At 50.0% G+C, this 21,931-nt stretch overlaps 1 protein-coding gene across 1 annotated transcript; it reads right to left on the bottom strand.

Moving 5' to 3' along the window:
* On the bottom strand, positions 1–20,385 carry LOC144085812 (uncharacterized). The gene is made up of 23 exons (XM_077615466.1): positions 20,032–20,385; positions 15,093–15,361; positions 12,481–12,640; positions 10,591–10,789; positions 10,401–10,500; positions 9,287–9,560; positions 8,893–9,175; positions 8,056–8,334; positions 7,548–7,646; positions 7,221–7,246; positions 7,015–7,145; positions 6,746–6,930; positions 6,283–6,401; positions 6,060–6,207; positions 5,706–5,994; positions 5,442–5,641; positions 5,246–5,388; positions 4,917–5,037; positions 4,760–4,847; positions 4,399–4,551; positions 3,041–4,171; positions 1,908–2,021; positions 1–1,447 (listed from the first exon to the last, which is right to left on the bottom strand). Exons 1-23 carry the CDS (start codon positions 20,261–20,263, stop codon positions 920–922), a joined length of 5,271 nt encoding a protein of 1,756 aa, XP_077471592.1. The 5' UTR covers positions 20,264–20,385; the 3' UTR covers positions 1–919.
* Positions 20,386–21,931: the final 1,546 nt, after the last annotated feature.

The raw sequence follows: 21,931 nt of genomic DNA, 5'->3' as shown, positions 1-21,931 counted from the left end.
TACCACTGAGTAAAATATTAAATGTAGATGTCCAACTCAAATAGAATTGGACGTCCAGTGCCGTCGGTGGTACTCAAACAAGAGCGGGTGTTGCTATTTTCAATTGTCTTGGACGTATTATTCACTTCAAGCTATCTCATGATCTACTAAGACTTGTGACTAGTGCTTTTGATTTTTAAAACTGCTTCTTATTAGCTTAGCACAATAGCATGAACACATTGGGGGCCATTGACGGCGCTAGACGACCAATCTACTTAGACTGGGAGGGGGCGATTGGTCGTACTACTTGGGTTTTTGGAATCCCAAAATGTCAGTGCACATCTGCTACCACCTTGTGTACAATATGTGCATTACAGGAATGACCATTGATTGAGAGGTGCGCTAGAAAGTTTGACATGGTTTAAGTCAGGGGTAGGGAACCTATGGCTCGGGAGCCACATATGGCTCTTTGGATGGGTGCATATGGCTCTCCACTAACATGTGAGGTAAACTATGGAAACTGCCGGTGAGAAAGCGCAGGAATAGGAGCGTTACGTTGGTATTATAGCATTGACACTACCCCAGCGACTTATAATCTTTTTGCATGGATTTTCTCATTGATACTCATTGATTAGCAACAATGTAACAATGTTTTCAAAAGAATTCAGAGACTTTTTGTACTTTAAAAGTGGTGAAGTGACTCAAAAAGGCACACATTTTCATGTATGTTGACTTTTAAATTCGGAGCATGGCTCTCAAGGATTAACATTTAAAAAAATAGGAATTGTTTATGGCTCTTTCCATCAAAAAGGTTCCCGACCCCTGGTTTAAGTGATATGTCGACATATCGTGCAGCACTAGTTTGGAAAGTGACTAACTATCCCGTTTGCTAGTGCGTTCAAGTCAGTCTCGCTTTTTCATTTGGTTTTAGTCAATGTTTCTAGTTGACTTTAGACCCTCCGCCACTCGCCGTCGGCGCCGGGTGTATAAAGGGCGACGGCGAGGTGGGCGAAACGGAGGCGGGAGAAGACGAGGCCGATGACGAAGAGTATGAGGAGGAGGAGGAGGAGTAAGAGGCCAGCTGAGAGACGGCGGCGCCCGGGCGACCCCGCCGCCGACCTTCCCCGCAAACGGGGGACGCCGGCGACGGGAGCAGACGGTGGAGATTCAGAGAAGGCCCCAAAGACTTGCGAGGAGGAGGCGGGGGGGAGGGCGTGCAAAGTTCTTGGGGGTCTGACAGCGCCGGCTTGCGAGCAGTAGGAGGAGGAGGAGACAAACGTGAGGTAGTGGGAGAGGGTGGGCTCAGAAGCGAGTGTTTCCCGCAAGTGGAGGAAGAAGAGAAGAAGGTGGTCTGGAGGCTATCTGGGCACGCCGAACAAGGGGCTTTCCCGCAACTAGGGCGCAAGGCCGGGATCTTAGAAGCACGCCAAGCACGCGAAGCGACCGCCGCGCCGTCGCCGCCTCCGTCCTGCAAACAGGAAGTGGACAGGGCCGCGCCGCTCACTACGGTGGACTTTTATCGTGTATTCGAGGTGCGAGAGGACGGCAGGGCCTTCAATTTGTCAAAATGGGTTATTTATCACATGCTGCCAAGTGAATATGCAGCCGTCTTAAAAGTCCATAGTCACAAATATCAGTAGATCATTAGTTGGCAATAGGTATCTTCACGTTGGAGCAAAAATACGGTGGTGCCGCTTCACTTTACACCAGATGTAGCTTTGCGTCGTAATACCATTGGATGCGTTTCACATTTGTGGAAGATCACTTTCATAGCCATTGGAAAACAAAAGTGTGCGAAAGCCTGTCATCATATCGGTACTACCACGTTTTGAGCAATCATGAAAGATGTCATTTAGAACGGCCCATCGTATGGCACAGCGCCGTCTGACCTTGATGACGACACCCGACCATTATTTTGAGGCGTTCACCTGGCCCGGTGGCTTGTGGCAAGACGGACGCTTGACTTCTTTGCCGGTCTTTTCAGGCGAGCCGGACGAGCGGCGGAACCTGCCGTGCGGTCGCTGAGTGGAAGAGCCGCCGATCTGGAAAGAAAGAAAGAAGGAAGGAAGCGGCGTTCACCAACAGACACGTTTTGCCGGACTGGAAAAGATCTACGCTCAAGTCGACACCAGAAGTCCAGGAGAAAAAGAAAGAAAAATATTGACAGAGAGAGACGTTGAAGGATGGATGCTTTGATGGCTGCCAAAATGGATTGGACTTCTATCGCCGCCTAGAACGGGTAAGTTCATTTATTCATTCATTCATTTGTTTTCAACGTTGCGAGTGGAAATTTGACAAAGTTTTACAGCTCATTCTCAGAGCAGATCGGGTTGGTCTCTCACTGCCAATGGCAACCAAAAGCGTTAAAACAGAAACCCACAAAGACCATCTGCTAAAAAAAAAAAAGTGCATATCAGGAATATAGATTGCCTGTGGACCAAGTCGCTTTAAAAATGAAGATTCTCCGCTTTGCTGAGTTTTGATTGGAGGGCTGCTGGCATGTTAGGAGACCGGAAAAGTCTGCAGCTCATTCTAGCCCACGGGTGGGCAAGCTATTCCACGGTGGGCCGCAGTGGGTGCAGGGGTGCTTTGATTCCAATCTCTAAAGAGGAAACCTTTCCACAAATCAAGTATCTTAGAAGTGCAGTCAGCAGAAACCCCATTGGTTAAACTGTCTGAACTGGATCAGTTGGAGCAAAAACCGGCACCCATGGCGGCCCTCGAGGACCACTGAGTCCACCCCTGTTCTAGCCTCTGTTTGGAGATGTATTTTTAGTGGGCGGGGCCAAGGCAGCTGAGAAAGGAAGGCCAAATAGCATCTGCTTTCACGATGAAGACATTTCTGTTACTTTGTTGGATGGACTTTTGTCCAAAATAAGGCCTGCTATCATTTTAATGCGGCAATTCCGGCCGGCACCCCCCATTTCGGAGCCAGAGAAGTAGAAATAGAATTGCAAAAATCCGTTGAACTCGTCAAAAAGCAAAAGGGGAAAAAATGGCGCCCGTCACCGGCGTCAGGAGCCCAGTCAAGCGAGTCAAAGACCAAGTGTAAATGGCCGACCTGTTTCTTGGGGGAAGATTTGACAACGATGGCCGGGAGCTGCGCTTTGACCCTTTTGCTCTGGGGCGAGTTGAAATTCTTGTTGATGTGAGAGGCCGGCCTCTTGGAGGGGCTTCCCTCTCGCCGGCCCTCCTTGGCCTCCCGAAGACGCTCCTCGTCGGGGATCCTCGACTTGGACTCGTTCTGCTTCTCGGCCACCTCGTCCGCCCCGCCGTCCGACGTCGCCGTTTGGTCGGCGAGAGACTTCTCGGCCATTTTGGGCGCCCCCGATCGAAGGGCCTTGCCAAATGCCCAAAACTTGCTTTTGGGGAACTTGAATTTAAACGTACGGCCCGCCCCTGCCTTTTTGAAGTCCGCTTTGGACATGTCTTTTCCGTTCTTGTCGGGGGAAGATGCCTCCGCGTCAGGCCGATTTTCGGAAACGTGGAGGTTTAGGGTCACGTGGTGGCTTTCCGCCCGCTTCTCCTCCGAAACGGCCTCTAAAGGAACGCCGTCGCGCTCGAGGTCTTCGTCGTATTCGAAGATGGTCCAGAGACGGTTCAAGTCCGACTCCGAGCCGTCGCTCTCGGAGAAGATCGGGATGAGCCGGCCGCCGCCGTCGGCGCCGTCCCATAAAGCCGGGTCGTCGCCGGGCGGACGAACGGCTTTCTCGGCCGTCTCCCGGCTGGTCTTCTGGCGCTCCCGTTCGTCCGACTTGACTCTCATCTTTGAGATTTGACGGGCAATCCGACGCGACACAAGCGGAGGAGGGGGAGGTCCTCGGTCGTCCAAAATATCAGGGCTCAAGCTTCCTCCTTCTTCTTCTCCTGGGAAGTCTTTCTCCCCACATAGCGGCGACTCGTCCTCCACGTTCTGATCCATACGATGGAATTTGTCCTTTGGCGTCCGTTCTGCGCCGTTTTGGGCTTTCCGATCGGGTGCCACGATGCCTCGGCTCGGGTCTTCTGGCAGAGACGTCATGCTTGACGACTTGTTCTGGTCAGTGTTTGGGGAATGGAGGATTTCCTGATTCAACGTTAAACGATTGGAAAACCCCAATGGAAGCGTTGGCGAGTCGCCAATCGGAAGGATTTCTTTCCGCTTTTGTTGTCCGACGGGCAATTTGACAGCGCACGTCGCCCCGATTGTCACCTAAAATAAGAAGATCGTTTGTCACGGTCAATGCGGCGACTTCTCGATTCTTTGTTAACTCCTTGGCCGTGGCGGAAAATCCATTTGTACTGGGGGGGGAGTCCGTTTGCTGCCAACCTCCCAGTACAGCTGGATTGGACGTCCAATAGGGATATTTTCAGTTCACAGTGGAATGGGACTCCTATCATTGTCGTCAGGTTCCATTTGGATGAAATGATGGTACGTACCTGCTGCATTTCTTCCGTTAATCGACTTTTGTCGTCTTCCCCGTCGTCCTTGCTTTCTGAGACGGCGGTGGCCGTAGCGGACGTTTGGCCTTCGCCTTTGACGTCCGGGGCTTGTCTTTGAGGAACCGCCGCCGCCCGTTCCTCGCCGACACCCTTGCCAAGACGAGAGAAGATTCAAGTTCAACTAGAGGAGCACTAGGAGCAAAGTAGAAGAAAAAACAGCAGCCGACAAAGTGCCCTTTCACCACCAACTTCCCTCCCTTTATCCGGTCGGCTGGGTTGGGATGGGCTGAAGCACCCCCGCTTCGGAAAAAGACCCGAGAAACGCGAGATGGGAAAAACCAGTCTGGTGCAAACCCACCTGGCGTCCAAGCGCCGCTTTCCCGTCAGTCTCGCCGACCTCTGGTGCTTTTGCCGGGTCGATTTGGCCCGGGGAAGCGACGGGCATTCTGGGAAATAGGCAAGCGCGGCGGTGACCGTAGAGTTCGCCCACGGAGGACTTTAAAAGGGAGAGGCACCTCGCGGGGACGCTACGATCGGGGCTCTGCTTCTTCTCCAGGCTGGACCGCCGAGGTTTTTCCATCCGTCTCACGGGCTTCGGAGAAGGCGACGTTTCGGCTTCCGTCGTCAATTGCCAACCTAAATAGAATCAATCGTTTTGTAGTGGCGTTATTAGATAAGAGTTGAGGTCTTTTTGTGATGTTGTGGATTCGTACTGTGGATTATATTTGGGTTTGAGATCTAGGAATACGAAGGGCCCCATATGTTAAGAGCTCTGCTACTTTTCATTTGGACCTTTCTGACCTTTGCTTTACTGCTTAGAAATACTAGTTTGGAGGTTTCGAACCTGAACCCGGCGCCGGATGGGAGGGCGGCTCGGGATCGGGGACGGACGTCGTGGGACGGGGCGCCGCTTCCCGTGACCTTTGGGGTGCCATTCGTGGCGGCGAGCGGTCGCCACCTTCGTGGCTGCGACGTCCTTCTTCCTCGCTGTCCTGTCAAAATGGTGGGATTCACTCACTTGATTTTGGACTCAAAAGTACTTCTTAGGAAGTGTCAGTGTCATTTTCTTCATTTTAATTTTTTTTATGCTCACCAGCGCCACGGCTTGCGAACAGGTTTCTATGTGATCCTCCCGTGTTTTTTCAGGCACGCCGGATCTGTGAAGTTCACGGGAGTGGAGAGGCGCGAGAGAGGGCGGCGTCTGCGGGGCGGGGCTTCCCTCTCGGCTGCGAGGACTCACCTTCGCCACACGTGAAGGTAAGCCGTTGCGCTTGGATTCACTCGGCGTTTGCGGAGGGTCCTACCTTGGCCACGGTCGGCAGGTCTCTTGCGTGGGTGGGGTTGAGCGGGGGGCCATGCCGGGGCGCTTCAATCCCCGCGCCGGATCTGCGCGCCACGGCCGGAGAAGGCGGGGCCACGCGGTCCGGCTCCGGTCTCGTGGAGGAAGCGGACGAGACCCGGGAACGGGGCGGCGCCTTGGGCGAGGCGGGCGGACTCCCGCCGACGGGAGGCTGTCGGTCCCGTTCCGGGGGCGCTTTGGGAGATTCGGCCCGGGCCGGTCTGGGTGGGCTCGGGGTGGACTCCGACACGCACCTGCGGACCAGGCGGCACACGCCGTGGCAGCTGGATTTGGCCCGTTTTTCTCGGCGGCTCGTTACCTGCGGAGGGAGCTCAGCGCCTGGGTCAGGGCTTTGACCCTTTTTAACATGGCGTCCATTTGATGAGGCTCCTCTTTGAGGAAGCGAAGCGAGTCCACCTCCAGCCGCAGCACCGAGTGCATCTTGGCCTGCAGCTGGGGGAAATCCCCTGGCCACAGAGAGAAAAAACTGCGCTTGAGTTTTTTGGGGGGGTGGGCGGAGCAAAAGCCGGGCCACGGCTGACCTTTGAGGACGGCCAGGGTCTCGCCGACTCGCCGCAGGTTGACCGCGCCCTCCTCCACGTCCGTCAGCGTGATGGGCGACGGCCCGCTGTTTAAGCCGTCCACGTAGTCCTCCAGTTCGCTGAGAGATGGAGAGAAGGGAACCGTCGCTAGGTCGGATTTCCATTTTAGACGTTTTTTTACCGCACCTTTCTGGCTCTGCTTTCCTCTGACCCAGCTGTTTGCCATTGCCATCAATCCCCCCCATCTGCCATTATTTTCTATCTTCGATGTGCGTGTCCCCCGTTTAAATACTTTCCCCTTCAGTTTTTCCCAGTTTTTGGTTTGTAAGGTTTATTCTGAGTGGTTTTGCCCGTTAAACCTTACGTTGGCGCGCAAGCACTTCCCCCATCTGGCCGCTTTCCCGCAACCGAGGCAATTCCTACCAGTCAGTTGGTCGCCCACGTACTAGAAAAGAAGTATCACCTGAGCTGTCCAAGTATTTTTTCCTCGGCAGCCAGGTAGAGAATCCTGTCCTCCTCCAGCCGGTCCCTCGGCCCCCGCGGCCTCCCCTCGGGTCCCGTCGGGCGATCGGACGCCGCCGACGGCGGCGGCAGCAGCTCCCGGCCGGCCGTGCGCAACATGCCGCTCACGCTTTCTTGCTGAGCGATCTGTGGGGCGGGACCGCCGTGGCGCAAATGATGTTGTTGTCGTTTAAGAACCAGGGACTAACCCAGGACCCGACGAGCACCTACTTGCAAGTGTCGAAGTTGCTTCAATTGCAGTCGTAATTCCACCACGTTGCTCTTGAGGCGCGCCAAACGCCGTCCGAGCTCGCCGTCCGTCGAGCCCGCGGTGGCGCGGCTCGCCGAACACTCCCGCACAACTAAAAAAAACAACAGATCGCTGGTATTGTATTCACTTAGCCTCATTTCTTGAAGAAGCGGAAGAACAGACTTACCGGGATGATTTTCTCTGGCGCCTTCACTGCAAAATAAACTCAGCGTTAGTTGATCAAATATTTAGTCCGCCGATTGGAACGTTATATTACGGTACAAGCATTGGGTTCATAGTCAAGCCTATTTTCTAGCCGTGCGCTTCAACTTTTTCCATTTTTGTCCAATTCAGTTCGACTGGGAGGATCGGCCGTGACGCCATCTTTGCTTTGTTGGCCATCCAAACGGACGACGTCGACGGCGGCCGACCCACGCCCTGGCCAGGTGAGCTTTTTTTTTGGACGGCTCTTTCATAGTGAACAAATGGGAATGATTTTGGTCCGAATACCGACCTGCCGGGGCCTTTGGACACGTCGTCTCTGAACGACAACGCGTGGTGAACCAGCCCTGCCAGACTGGCGATTTGACCCTCCATTTCTTTCATCCTTTGGCTGAAAGAGAAAGACCTGAAACGCCATTTAAGACGACAACTTGACACACGTGACCTACTTTAAGACAGCCTAGCGCCATCCGTTGACGCCATTACGCTCGCTTGCTGTAATCTTTGAGAAAAAAAATGTGCTTCCAAAACCTGCCTTACTTGAGTAGATTTGGAAAGAAGAGCTTGTGTTTCTATTGCTCTTTTATTTTGCCTCTTTAGTCTACTTATGTATTCGATTTGGCTTGTTTTGGCACTTTCACCAATGAGACATCGGAACAAGCGACTCCTTGATACCGATTGGGTATTTTTACCTGAGTAAGACTAGATTTTTTTTGAAGTGACGTTACACTTCGTCACGTAGATTTCCGACCCACTTGCGCTCAAATACTAAAATGGCGTGTGGGTCAGTCAGCGCTCACCTTTGCGCATCGAATGCGCTCACGTGAGCCCAAAGGAGGTTTTCCGCCGGTCCCGGCGGGCCGTCGGCGAAGACGGACGACAGGGACGAGGACGAAGCGCTCCCCCGGCGCCGGTCGGTCACCTCTCCGTTGGGCGACGCGCGGGCGGGGGCCGTGCGCTCGGGCCGGACCAGGCCCACCCCTCCGATAATCTGGCCCTCCTTCAAACGGACTTGCGGGGAGGGAGGCGGGCTTCCGAATTGGGGAACTTGGCTGTCGCCGTACGTACGATTTCGCTGTCTGGAATGGAAAAAAAATGTGGGGAAAAGTCATTCGAACGATTCCCGCGTTTGACGATAACGTCGTCGTGCCAATCCGTTTTGCAGCATCTGACTTTGGGAATTCAATGATAGTACAAGAAAGGGTTTTTAAATAATAGTATAAGGTCATGCAGGAACATAACTACCGCCATAAACGAGGGTTTACTGTCATTCCTATTCCATCTTTGGACACCCAAAATGATTAAATCTACGACAAATAACGATTATTTAAGTCAGTGGTCCCCAAACTATTCCAGAAAGGGCCGCAGTGGGTGCGGGTTTTTGTTCCAACCGGTAAGAGGAAACCTTTCCACCAATCTGGTACCCTAGAAGTGCAATCAGTGGATTGCAGTCAGGTGCTTCTTTTTTCAGCAGAAACCTCATTGGTTAAACAGTTTGTGTTGGATCGGTTGGAACAAAAACCTGCACCCACTGCGCCCCTCGAGGACTGGTTTGGAGACCTCTGATTTAAGTCATCTCCCCCCAAAAAAGCAAGGTCTTGATCCACTTCTATCTCCATCTTTGTGGTCCTTTCTACCTGTGCAGGGATTGCGTGCGCTGCTCCAGGTAGCCCGCCAGAGGCTGGACGGAAGCGCGGTACTGCTTGAGACCCCCGGGGATCCCGCCCGGCCCCCCATCCGCCGCATCTCCCGGGTGGGACGAAGCGGCGCTGCAGCGGGAGGACGCCGAACCCAAAGCAAAGCTTCCTTCCCGTTCCTGCGGGGAAGAGGACGACGAGGCGGCGTCCGCGTAGCGTTGGGCTCCGCCTCCGTCTCCGTGGGGCAGCAGGGCCACGCTCTTGCGACTCCCCGACTCTTGGTCTGAGAGACGCCAGGCACGCCAGGCACGCCGCGGGGTGAGACGCAGAAATGGCCGCCGGCACGTCGCCAAAATGCCGACGGACTATCGACTAACGCCGGCGACTCTCTTACCAGGTTTGACGTCTCGCCTCTCGAGTATGGCGCTCCCGCCGACGCCCATCAGACGCTCTCGGGGCGGAGCGGCGGCGGCGTCGACGGCGTCCACGCTTCCCGCCGAGGCTCGAGCGCTCCTCCCGCCGCCGTAAGCCACCCTGGACGGGGACGAAGGCATGGAGCGCACCGTGGGCGGGGACGCCGAGCCCCGCAAGCTCTGGAGGGTCCCGCGGGGGGACGGGGACAGTCTGTGGACCGGACTGTGGCTACCGTAGAGTACTTCTTTGGTGAGCTGTGAACGGAAGCGGCAAAGGAATTGGACGGCGCCGTGACGGAATCCTTTGCAAAAGGACACCACGTCAACGCCAGCTTGACATTTGAATAACCATCTGGTTATCAGTGAAGCATGGCTTTTAGTAGCGATACGCCGCTAAAATGAGGTCATCGGGGAGCACGCTAGCATACGGATCATCAACAATTGTGTTTTTTTTGCTGACATTCCTTCCACTTAAATGGTCTGGACGTCTTCCGCATAGCAGACGCTTTGACGTTGAAAAATAAGCTAACCGGGACTTTGTTTCAATGTCGACGCGTTGGCTTTGACGCTAACGTAGCCCTTACCAACATGGCCGCCCCGAAGGCATTTCCGCAAGGGCGACGAAAGCTCATCTCGGGCTTTTGCCGTCGACGTCAACGGGTGAGCTCCACGCCACATTTTTGTTAGAGACACGTTGCGACTCTCCCAGAAATGATTTCATCGGAGTCGCGTGGCCATATCGCAAATCATTTGCCTCCCTTCGCCGCCCGGGTCTCATTAGCGAGCCCTCAAACGTCACGGCGCAAATGTAACCCAACGGCACGAAGGAGCGCAGTACGTTTGCTTTGGCGCCCGCTCATTTCCATTCACTTCAACTGGAACCGGAAAGACGGGCTGTAAAACAGCTGAAAAATTTGGGGCCTAATAAAAAAAGAATCGTTTGAAGTAAGTGTCGAGTGACAAGAATGTCAGCGAGTCAAAAGAGATGGCGTTAACGGTTAACCCAAACCAGATCCCATCGAGCCATGGGAAATGAGATCACGTTCTTTTTCAGGGGATGGGGATGCTGACAAAAGGAAAATAGTCCTCCCTCACCTTCGTGTTTGTGTCTGCGTCGGTCGGCCTGGCGTGACGCTGGAACACCAGTGAGGCGTCTTTATGGTAAAGCTTGAGACAGGAGTGTGATGTAATATTTCTGGAAGCAGCCAAGAGAGAAAGACGTGAGGTGGGTGGAAAGTTTTGCCTCCGGCCGGGAGCGGAATTCATTCCCCTGCGGCCTCCTCACCTAATGTCCTCCAGGTCAAAGTAGACGTTGCGGCGCGTGTCTTTGATGTACACGGCCACGTTGGGAGAGCGCAGCTTCTGCATGCTGAGCTGCTGCGGGAAAGCGCCCACGAACAGGGCCCGCAGCGTCTCCTCGCTCAGGATCTCCGCCGGCATCCGGACCTGCTTGGTCTCCTCTCCGTACTGGAGGTACAGCACCCCTGGGGGTGAAAAAAAAAACAATCAAAATTGGATTGGATTGGATAACTTTATTCATCCCGTATTCGGGAAATTTCGTTGTCACAGTAGCAAGGGGGTGAGGCATTTCCAGGAAAGGCATTTTAGACATAAATAGATAAGTAATAAGTGGGTTAATAAATAAATATATAAATAAATAAGCGGGTTGCTAATATATATATATTAGCAACATGCTTATTTATGTATTTATTTATTATGCATGTACATCTATATGTATGTATATGTGTGCTTATATATATGTATATATATACACATATATATATACACACACACACACATATATATATATATATATATATATATATATATATATATATATATATATATATATATATATATATATATATATATATATATATATATATATACATACACACATACATACATACATATAGATGTACATGCATGCATACGGTAGGTCTTAAAACACAGCCATTTTTTGTTAAACATTTGAAGCGTTTTCTACAACCATTCATATCATAAAAGTATTGGAACATTTTAATGAGAGTGCAGAGTGCCAACACAGCATATATAACATGTTCATGTATTATTTGATGTGCGCGCACTTCTCCTTCCTCACCTCACGGTGGCGATAGTGAGACCGGCGATTCCAATTTGGCGCACTTCTCGGCACCAAACAATAGAATTAGCGACAGTATTAGCAAGCTAGCAAAACGTTTGTCCATTGAGACGGAGAGAGTTTTAAAAGTGAAAAAGATAAAAAAGGACTTTTACGAACAAAGTGGCCACGCTTCTATTCGGAAGGAGTGGTGCATAGAATTCATTTATGAGTAAAGGTAAGACGATAACATTTTAAAAGTTATTTTACGAGACATAATACATGAGGTCATGTAGTGGGCGTCGTCTACCTAGAATGCAGGTGCTAACAGCTAGTGCTACGCTAACGCTATTTTTGGAGGTACCTTGTTTTGTCTGCGAGTACATTTTTAGACATGAACGTTTCTGTCATATATATTACTGAGCGTATCTAATTTGTGTTGTTTGGTACCCAGAACGCGATAGATAATGTTAAGTAGATGCTAACGCGGATGTTATTTGCTAATGCTATTCGCCCACTTTAATTGCAAATGCTAACGCCAATCAGGGTGTACGACAGTTAGCATGAACTTACTCTTTGGCTTTTGTGATGACTAGCTTGTGCAGTATGTTGAGTATTTACTTTATCTGACAATTTCACGAGAAATCCATGGTCTTTTTAAAAACTAATATCAAAACATGTTAAGCCTCTAGAGTCCTTTTGTAATCTTATTAACTTAAGAAGCCTAAAATAATTGCACTGAGACCGTATGACACTAGGGTTACAGTTTTAGCTTTTTTTGAATGTTGTTCTTAGTTTATACTTGGTGCTCCTTACCCGTTCTTCATTTTTATCTTTTGCATAGTCGTGTACATTGTTGCTTAATGTCCAAGTGTTTCTATTACATGTATTTAAGGTGTTTCTATTGGCTTTCATAATCAATGCGTTGAAAAAAAATAAGGATATCGTCTTATGAAATTGGCTAATGATGTTTTGTGTCGTGAATTTGCGGATGGTGCGTCATTTTAAACTCCAAATTCCATAAGACGACAAAATGGCGAATGCGATGCGTTGGATGGACGAAGGCAATGGCGGCGAAAGCGCGGGTGGCCTCACCGAGCGGCTCTCTGGCCGCCGCGCTGGAGCGTCCGATGGGCAGACTGGATCGGCCTTTACAACCCCTGGCGAACGGGACCGCCATGGTGTTGTTGAGCTCTCCGTCAGACATCTCCTCTCTTTGGCAGGTGGCGCTCTCAGATGCTCGCGGCTTCTTCAACTAAACGTGGAAGACGCAAGAATCACATTCCAGGCCGAAAGGTAACGCGCCAAGGTCTTCTCAGCATAAATGGGACATTTGCTTCCGTTCCAACCCGCCAAGGCTGGGCTCAATATTAATACCTGCCAAGACATTTTTATATCAAACTGGAGAGCGCCGCCACATCCGATTACACCGACGATTGTGTGAGGCGCCGGATGCCCGGGGCGCGCTCTTTGCTTTGCTGGATTATGGGAGCTGCCTTGTTAGTGTTTGACGTTAAGCAAACATATTCGCCCAGACAAAAAAATATGAGGAAAAGCTTGCCTGAGGTAACATTGGAGCATTTAGGAGCACAAATCATAAGAGCGGCTGGGGACAAACTCATTCTTATTATTAAGAGTATATTTCCGTTTTTATTTCAAACGATTTTGCACGTTATTCATTTATTGTTTTTTTCTTATCCCTAAAAAGAAGGTATGTTTCTGAAAACCGACTAAGTAACTTTGAATGATGTCGTGTTTAATTGAACAATGTGTGAATAAAACAATAGATAATATTTTGTACAGTACATGATCAGGACATGTGGACGCCATCTCAATTACAAATATTTTTTTCTTATTACTCTAATTAAAAATGAAATAATAAATGAATAAAATAAAAGCTCATTAAAGGGTTATTTCCCCCTAAAAAGTAGGTAATAAATAATCCATAAAAATTGCATTAACAATAAATAACATCTTTAAACCTTCCCTTTTGTATTTAATTTCAATATATATTTCATAAATTCTCATTTTAAATACAGAGAATAATTGCACTTTTCTTTTTTAAGCTATTTGAAGAAAACAAACATTAGTGTTCACAGTCCCCCGCATTATTTTTTTTCACTACAGAAAAATTAAACCTAAAATTAAGATCCTACTATTACATAAGTGCAACCACATGCCTGCTGTTAATTTTACTGGCTGCCAACCCTTTCACTTCAAATGGGTCGCCTTAACGTCAAAGCCTCGACAAATCCGATGCTTCGTGCACCAGGGCAAACGAAACCGGCGGCGACCATTCAATATTTTGCCGGTTGACCTTTTGCTTTTGTTTGGTCAGGTTGGCCTCCGGGCGGGATTGGACGCCGCATCGCGGGCCTCGACCCAGCGCTTACCTGCTGAGCGGATGCGCCGTCGCCGGCAATCAGGTAAGTCAACGACCAGTAGAAAAGCTCCGGTGTGTTCGTAGTTTTTGACGCGGCGCCTTTCTAAAGTAGCTTGGCTTAAGCGGCGGTTGGCGGGCGGCGCCGTCAACCCCACCTCGCTCGCTCGCTCGCTCGCTCGCTCCTTTCCCAACAAAACTCCACCTCGGCAAATAATGCCGGCCCTACCTGTTGGACGAGCAGCGCAAGCGTCGTCTCTCTGGCGTTACGGCACCACGCCAGTCGCGCTAGTAAAAAGATTCCCGTTCCAACACGCGTCATCTTGGACACGGGCCACATTTTCAACACTGTCAGCGTGACGTGACAAAGGTTTTTAAATAAATAACTACATGAAACGTACACTTAATCCTAAACAACGGTAGACACTTCTTCAAAAGTGGACGCTAAACTAGCTTTGTGGGGTGAGTGACTACTTCGGTAATTAAAAAAAAGTTGTAATCATCATTATTGCATCCTAAAATACATTCTTAACCCTTTCAGCAAGAGTGGACAGATATTCCTCTATAGAACATTTGACTTTTGGGCATTTCTAGGTCTCTTTCTGTGTTTTTCAAAATATTTTCTTCCCATAAATACTAATGTAGATTAATACAACTAAAATAATTCTATTGAAACACAGGACTAAAAAGTACTACCCAGTGGTTACCGTGTGCGGTCGATTGGTCGTCGGTCTTTTGGTCGCCCCGACCGCGACAACGGCGACAAAAGAAGGTAAAACAAGACGGTCTACGCATGAATAAAAGGCAACAATGGCCCTGAGCAGTTTCACTGAGCCCACGTGTGAGTGTAGAAGAGTTTGTATGGACATGCGCTGTCCCTTTAAGAAGCGATGTCAGTCAGTCGGTCTTAACAAGTTCTCCAACAAAAAACAATCAAAGTCCGGGAAATTTGGAGTTTTTCTTTAGCCTAATAATTACTAGGGCATTAAGTATGACTAAATAGTAATCCGCAGTTTCTATTTAGTTATTTAATTATTTTTTTTGTGCACAGTACCAAAATCATTGTATTCCAACGACAACTCTAGACGTCCAATCCATTTTGACTGGGAGGGGAAAGTAAAGAAAGCGGCTCAACCAGGGAAAAGGAGCGCCAACTCGCATGAGCTCGTGTGCTAAGCTAACATATGCACTTGATCATTGAAAGTTTTTAACTGTGCACTCAGCACAGATGCATTACTCCCTTTATGCACATTTTTCTAAGCCCCGCCCATTATTTTCAATTGAAATTAGTAGTGTTTGTGTCATTTGGAAAGAGCCCAGAGCTCACCTGTTCTCTGAGGCGTTCCCGATGTCCCAGCACCACGGGCGCCTGCTGCGGATACTTGCGTCTCAGCTCGTCCAGAAACGCGTCCTCCTCCTCCTTCCCCGCTTTGGTGTACCGCGACGGCCGACTCTCCGGCTCGCCGTCCAAGCCGCCACCGCCGGCGTATCCGCGGGGTAACGTGGCCGCGCGGAGTCCGCCTTCATCCCCGAGCCGGTCCTCGGCGCGCTGATTCTTCACCAGCGGACTTTCCGTGGAGGAAGCGGGACCCTTTCCTACCATGGCAACGGGAAGAATACATTTACGAGAAGGTCCAGAGAAGCCATTTGGTTCCCAATCTTTTGTCGGCCCAAAAAAAAGATCCCTTGCCCTTGCTTTCTTTCCCACTTTGGCTCCACTTTTGCTCACTTCTCTCTATTCGTGCCGGGAAGTGTTGATTTTTGCCTCACTTCCTGCACATTTTGGGCCATTTTGCATCATTTGCATGTTGACTTTAGAGTCCTTTAGGGAGTCATTTTTTACGGTACTCGGATGATTCGCCTAAAGACGTTTCACCGACGGACGTTTGACAGACGGACAGGTCGCCGAATGGACGTTCCACCGAACGGTCATCGGCGACCTGTCCGTCTGTCAAACGTCCGTCGGCGAAACGTCTTTAGGCGAATCATCCGGCCATGATTTTTTTCCCATTGGAATTAGAATTTGCTGGCTCTCTCTGTTTTGCCTGCCTTCACTTCCTGATTTTAGTTTTTCCCCCCGTCAATTACGCCACTCCAGTTTTCAATTTGAAATCTGAACTCACTGCCACGGCCGTCCCTTCGCCATCCCTTCGCCGTCCGTTCAAACGGATGGGACGTCTGATGGCGATGGGCGTCATCCGCAAGGATGGAAAGAGCCCCACGATTGGACGTCTGTCTTCTCGCGGCTCGTTTTCTCTCCACGGCCAAGCACGACGACTCGACGGCTCGTGTTGGACGCAGTGACATTTGCCAAAGAAATGGGGGCCCGGCAGTGTCGGACGCACTCCACGGAGACTTCTCATCAGCGCCTCGTCACTCGCGTTGCCTCTTTTTTTGCCGCAAAGGTCAGGCGCGCGCTTTTTGCTTCTTGAGCGCTCACTTTGCACATCACTTGGAGGAGGATTACAAAACTCTAGCGTCATGAGTTTTTAAGGGCCCTTTCCCACCAGACAAAAGTATTCAATCCTTCCTAAGGTCACGGCGGATCCCTTCCAATGTGGAACCCGACTCGCCACCAGAGTTTTGCCATCCTTTGCTTGAGTCTTTCCTCCCTCCCTTCCTCCCCCCTATCTCTCTCCTTCTCTCTCTCCCTCCCACCCAATCCTTGACAAAGTAGCTCGGATTGATCTAGTTCAGCGGCGGCCCGGAGGGAAAGCGCAGCGTTTTCCCATCGCCGGCCAGCCGGCCCTCGCCTTTCCGACAAGCCCCTCCCTCCATCAATTAGCCGCTCGCGTCGCTCACGTTGGCCAATTAGACTGTTTTGGGCCCAACCAAAAAAAACAAGGGTGGTCACTACGCATTACTTTGATTCGTCCTCGGACTATTTTTACACGGGCACAGCATCCGCTTGCCAATAGGAAGTCAGCTTGGATCACTTTTTCAAGAATGCGTTCTATTGAATTGAATTGAATGCTTTTATTGTCATTATACTTGTTTGGCGAGTTACTCGTCAGATAAAGGGAGTCCAATCCATTGAAAGTGGGAGGGAGGGCAGCCCATAAATTATCCTATCTGTTTTAGATTCCATTTCTGAAAGAGTTTTCATGAAACAAACGTCTCCATAGCCCATATTCATTCTTATCTTTCATTGGCTCCCTCAAGACGGCTCAACCAACGCATTGGACGTGTATTTTTTTGTCGATGGCGGGTGAACAAACGAAGCCCCTTCCCAACACGTTGGACGCAAACGAGGCCTCTCTGCCCGATGCGACGCGTCTCATCATTCCTAAACGAAAAAAAACATGCCCCCCACCCCCGATAGAAAATAGCCGCACTGAGGGCGTGACTAAAAATAAGCGCGAGAAACGGCTACGTGAGTTTGATCGGCGCCGACGTGTCGCCGGACGATCGGAAAATACGCCGGGAAGATCTTTACGGAGCGAGAAAGCTGTTACCCAAGGCGTTCGGCGCTCGCTCGTGCAAACATTTCAACCAGGAGACCAAAAGAAATCAATGGAGTGAGCGGAATTTTCAGGCCGCCAAAATAGAGCCCGGCCATGGAAAAAATGTCACTATCGTTACTGTCAAATCGGGCAAGATGGACGGACGGGCAGGGCGGCGTTGACGCGTGACATTTCAGAAAAGCAGCGACAATACGTCATCATCCGGTTAACAATACTTTTTACATTCGCAACTAGCATTTGGTCAAATCTCGTTGCGCTTTTCAACGCCGTGCTTGGTGAGTTCCTGTCCAGTTTGGGTCACTTCCTGTTCATTTTCAAAGCATTTCTGGGCCTCAGTTTGGCATTTCTTTGTCAATTCTTCTTCATTTGGGACATTTCTCTATGAATTCATGTTCATTTGGGGCATAGGGTTCTTACTAGCATGTTTTCTGCTAATTCTGGAGCTTGCTTGACCATTTCCTGTTCTTTCTGGGTCACTTTCAGTTCATCTGAGGAAATTCCCAGCTCACTTCCTTTTCATTCCGGGTCACTTCCTGTCAATTTTCAGGCACTTATGATTGATTTTGCGCCATCTCGGCTTCACTTCACTCTTTATTGGTTGGATTTAAAATGTACACAAACTCTGCTTGCGATCATAGAAATAGACTATCCTATTTTCTTTTCTTAGAATTTAAATAAGGCTCTTTCAAAGGAGTTAAAAATAGAATCTGCCATTATACCAAAATAGTTTAATTTGATACATTCTAGCGGGTTAAACTGACTCACCTTGAAATCTCAATATTCATGAGAATACTTCATTTAGCCAGCAACTGTAGCTAATAAGCTAGCACGGCGTCCAACCGAACGTCCGATCCCTCCGAACGTGGCGGTCGATGAGTTAACGAGCTGGTCAAGTGGCAAAAAGAAGAAGAAGAAGAAGCAGCGAACCCCGGGACGCCCACGTGGCGCGTTCACGCCGACCTTTCCTCGCGCTCGACTTCCTCCGTGTGCGCGTAGCCACGCATTAGCAGGCGGCTCGTGGCGGTACAAAGCGCCGGCGGAGAAATCTATTTGTGCACCCAAACAAACTTGCACGCCATATTTCACGTACGAGTACCGCCGCGGGGAATTTTGACTCATGGCCGCGTGTTTACAAGTTCCGCACGCTGACTGCTCGGGGAAAGATCGCGCACGGAGGGACGGCTTCAAAGTAGAAAACGGCTAAACCGGAATTTCCATACGCAAATTCCGTTCGTGCGCCGATGGAGATATATCCCTTTAAGGACATATTTGCAGTAATCCCTCAAATATGGCGGTTAACGTAGACCAGACGTGGCCATGATCATTGAAAAATCGCCAAGTAGGGTCACCCCTATTATAACTTTTTCTCCTAGTAGCAATAGTTGCTTCCGTTTCAGCGTGCATTTTCACATTTTCATCAACTTTTAAAAAAATACAGACGCTCCCCTACTTACGAACGAGTTAGGTTCCGAGCGATTGTTCATAAGTTGAAGTTGTTTGTAAGTTGCTCAGTGCTATATTTTGTATTATAATTTATGTTTAAGGCCTATATAAGTATAGTGAAGGTTTATAATAAGTGCATTTGTATGTTTAAGGCTTGTATAAGTAACACGCATTGGTTTGTACTGAAAAAAACATTTAATAAAATGGAGAGAATATGTACAGTACTGTATAGAGAGAGAGAGAGATTTATGTATTAGAAATTGGCCGAAAGAAGCGATCTAACGACGATTGCACAGTTTTCTTTTTTTTTTCATCATAAATGATGCGGTAGCACTGTATGGCATCATTCAATTGATTTGGTTTCAAATGAAATGGCTTGCCTCTTCCTTGCACTTCCCTCAATAGAAGCCTTTCGCTTTTCACCAACCATATTGAACAATGGATGCATGAGATATTTAATGATACAAATGAAAAAGGTTCTTTGTGCACTGGAGATACGCTCACGCACTTCCGCATTGCAACGAAGTGGGCAGAAGAAGGTTGATGCTGGGTGAGCTGAGTTCTCACAGCGCCAGGCGTCGTCGGTATTAGCGGCGGAAAGAAGTACTACTCGGAAAAAGGCGTGCAATACAAAATCAAACTGACGAACATTTTTCGACATAAACGCAATTTGCAGACATGTTCGTATGTACCGTTGTTCGTAAGTCGTATGTTCGTAAGTAGAGGAGCGTCTGTATATATATTTTTTTAAGTAATTAATAGCAGAAAAAAATTGCAAAGAAGTGAAGTCGTGATAATCGAGGGAAGACTATTTTTTTCATGATTTTTGCGGTATACACATTGAGAAATGTGTGTATGTTGTTAACTCGGAGGCGCCGTTGACGGTGTTTGACGTCCAATCGCTCTCAAGTTGAATACATTACTATTGTTGGCAAGCAAGTAGTTCATGGTTGGTCATTTCCTTGTAAAGTTTTGGTTTGCTACAGCTGACTTCCTGTGGAGTTTGTGTCATTTCCTGCCTCTTTTAGGCCCTTTCTTTACATTTGGAATGTTTTCCTCTCGATTTTAGGGCACTTGTCGATGATTGCTCATTTCCCGTAGATGTTGGCCTAATTGGAGTAACAATAGGGAAACTTGTAACTTTTTCGGGTTCATTCCTGTTGATATGGTGGATCTATTTTTGGGGGCCGATGGATATTTTTATCAAATTTGCCTTCAACTTTAGCGCGCCTTGATTTCCCGTATTTCTTGAATGAGAACTCCAAACCAATCCCAAATTAGAGATTGTAAATGGAAACAAAGTCCGCATTTTGACTAAGTGGCGCCGCGTGACGGGCTTTCCAAAATCCTTCCCCTTACCTTGAGCGCGAGGGGGGCCAACTTTGTCTCCGTGGCGTTCCCATCCCCAAGATCCCCCGCCGGGCGGCGAGGGTCCCCGCAGGAGGCTTCCCTCGCTGCCCGCTCTCATGAGCCGCTCGCCGATGCGCAGCATGCACGAACGCTGTCCTTGGAGCTCTTTCCCGGAAGCGCACGTCCGTCCCCCCCCTCCCAGTAACGCCGGCCGACCCAGACGGGGAGAGGACTTGGACATTTCGGCCGGCGGGGAGCGCTTCTTCCAGATGTCCGAGCGCGTCCACGTCTTTTTATGGCCGGCTGATGCGCCTTGTTTTCGCCGGATCCTCTTTGGCGGAATCTTTGTCCCAGTCCCAGTCCTAGTCCCAACCTTGCGGACTCATGTCGGGCAGTAGAAATAAAATCCGGGTGCCGCTTCGCATGGTCACTGCCGCCCTTTTCCCAGTGACGGTTGAAGACCTTTCTGTGTCTCCTGCCGCTCTGCCGTCTCCTTTTCTCCCGCTCCCATCCCTCTCTCTCGCTCTCTCGCTCTCTCGCTCTCTCGCTCTCTCGCTCTCTTTCTCTTGCTCTCTCGGCGTATTCATTTTCTGAAGCGCGCTTACCCAGCTAAATCCGAGCACCCAAGCGGGGGACACCCTGAATGGGTGGCCAGCCAATGGCAAGAGGAAACAGACAACCATTTCTGCTCACACTCATCCCATGCAAGTCCAGAAGGACTCACCTGGTTTCGATCCCGGGACCCCAGAACTGTGAGGCTAACGCACCAACGTGTGCGGTCGTTTGGTCGCGGTCTTTTTGGTCGCCCGGACGTTTGGTCGCCAGTCGTTTGGTCGCCCAAATGATGACAGGGAGAGGGAGAGTTTAGAGTTGGATATCTAACACACTTCATTCTCTCTGGGAGAAATAAGAGCACTCATTTAACACATGGGGTGCTGCCATTGACTGTCATAGGTGTCCATTTAACACACATTATTATTTTATTAAACAAATAAAAGTGGGGATGTTTGGATTAAATGTTTCGACATCCGGGTGTCTTTTTAATAAATGTGTTAATAGATATTAAACTCTAAACTCTCCCTCTCTCTCTGTTATCATTTGGGCGACCAAACCGCGACCAAAAGACCGGCGACCAAACGTCCGGGCGACCAAACGTCCGGGCGACCAAACGTCCGGGCGACCAAACGTCCGGGCGACCAAACGTCCGGGCGACCAAACGTCCGGGCGACCAAACGTCCGGGCGACCAAACGTTCGGGCGACCAATCAACCGTGTACCACGCACCAACCACTCATCGAGGTTTTCAATGACCCTCTAAATGAGAAATGTCCCGATTTCAAAACCAAGTCGACCAATTTTGAGGATCCGCCCGCTCCTCCCCGTTCAATTGGACGGGGTGTGGCGTCCGTGGCCGTCAACGGCGGCCGACGACCGGATGCGCCGTCCAACCACCGTTTATTTTGGAGGACGTAGGGTGTGTGGAAAAACTAGACAGTGCGATACAGTGAAGCGGGAAAGCGATTTGGTAAAAAGGTCAGCCAGGGTTCAGCCCGTAGGGAGATTCACGTTGATGGCGGGGGAAGGGGGAAGGGGGAGTGGTTTCTCTTCCCAACGAACGCCGACAGACGCGGAGAGAGAGGAAGAGAAAGAAGGCCACGCTAATTTGACTCCCTCGTCTTTCGTTCCGGCCGCACGCGCGGAGTCGCTTCGGTTTAAGCGAATTTGCAGAGCAAGTCCGTCCGTCCGTCCGTCCGTCCGTCCGTCCGTCCGTCCGTCCGTCCGTCCGTCCGTCCGTCCGTCCGTCCGTCCGTCCGTCCGTCCGTCCGTCCGTCCGTCCGTCGTGTCCCACTCTTGAAGCGGACTCGCGGCGAAGTGACCCCGTTTGATGGCGTCGCCTGCTAACAAAGCAA

The sequence above is a fragment of the Stigmatopora argus genome, chromosome 12, assembly GCF_051989625.1.
Source record: "Stigmatopora argus isolate UIUO_Sarg chromosome 12, RoL_Sarg_1.0, whole genome shotgun sequence".
NCBI classification, from domain to species: Eukaryota; Metazoa; Chordata; class Actinopteri; order Syngnathiformes; family Syngnathidae; genus Stigmatopora; species Stigmatopora argus.
Note: the sequence above shows the minus strand (reverse complement) of the source record. Positions and strands in the feature narration are given on the sequence as shown.

Bases quoted from the DNA above. Each gene is read 5' to 3' on its own strand.
- LOC144085812 (XM_077615466.1), bottom strand. From the start codon at position 20,263: ATGTCCAAGTCCTCTCCCCGTCTGGGTCGGCCGGCGTTACTGGGAGGG. The intron at 12,641-15,092 runs GTGAGCTCTGGG...TTCCACGTTTAG, and splicing joins GGGAACGCCTCAGAGAACAG to TTGAAGAAGCCGCGAGCATC. The intron at 4,552-4,759 runs GTGGGTTTGCAC...CGTCTTGGCAAG, and splicing joins AAGCGGCGCTTGGACGCCAG to GGTGTCGGCGAGGAACGGGC.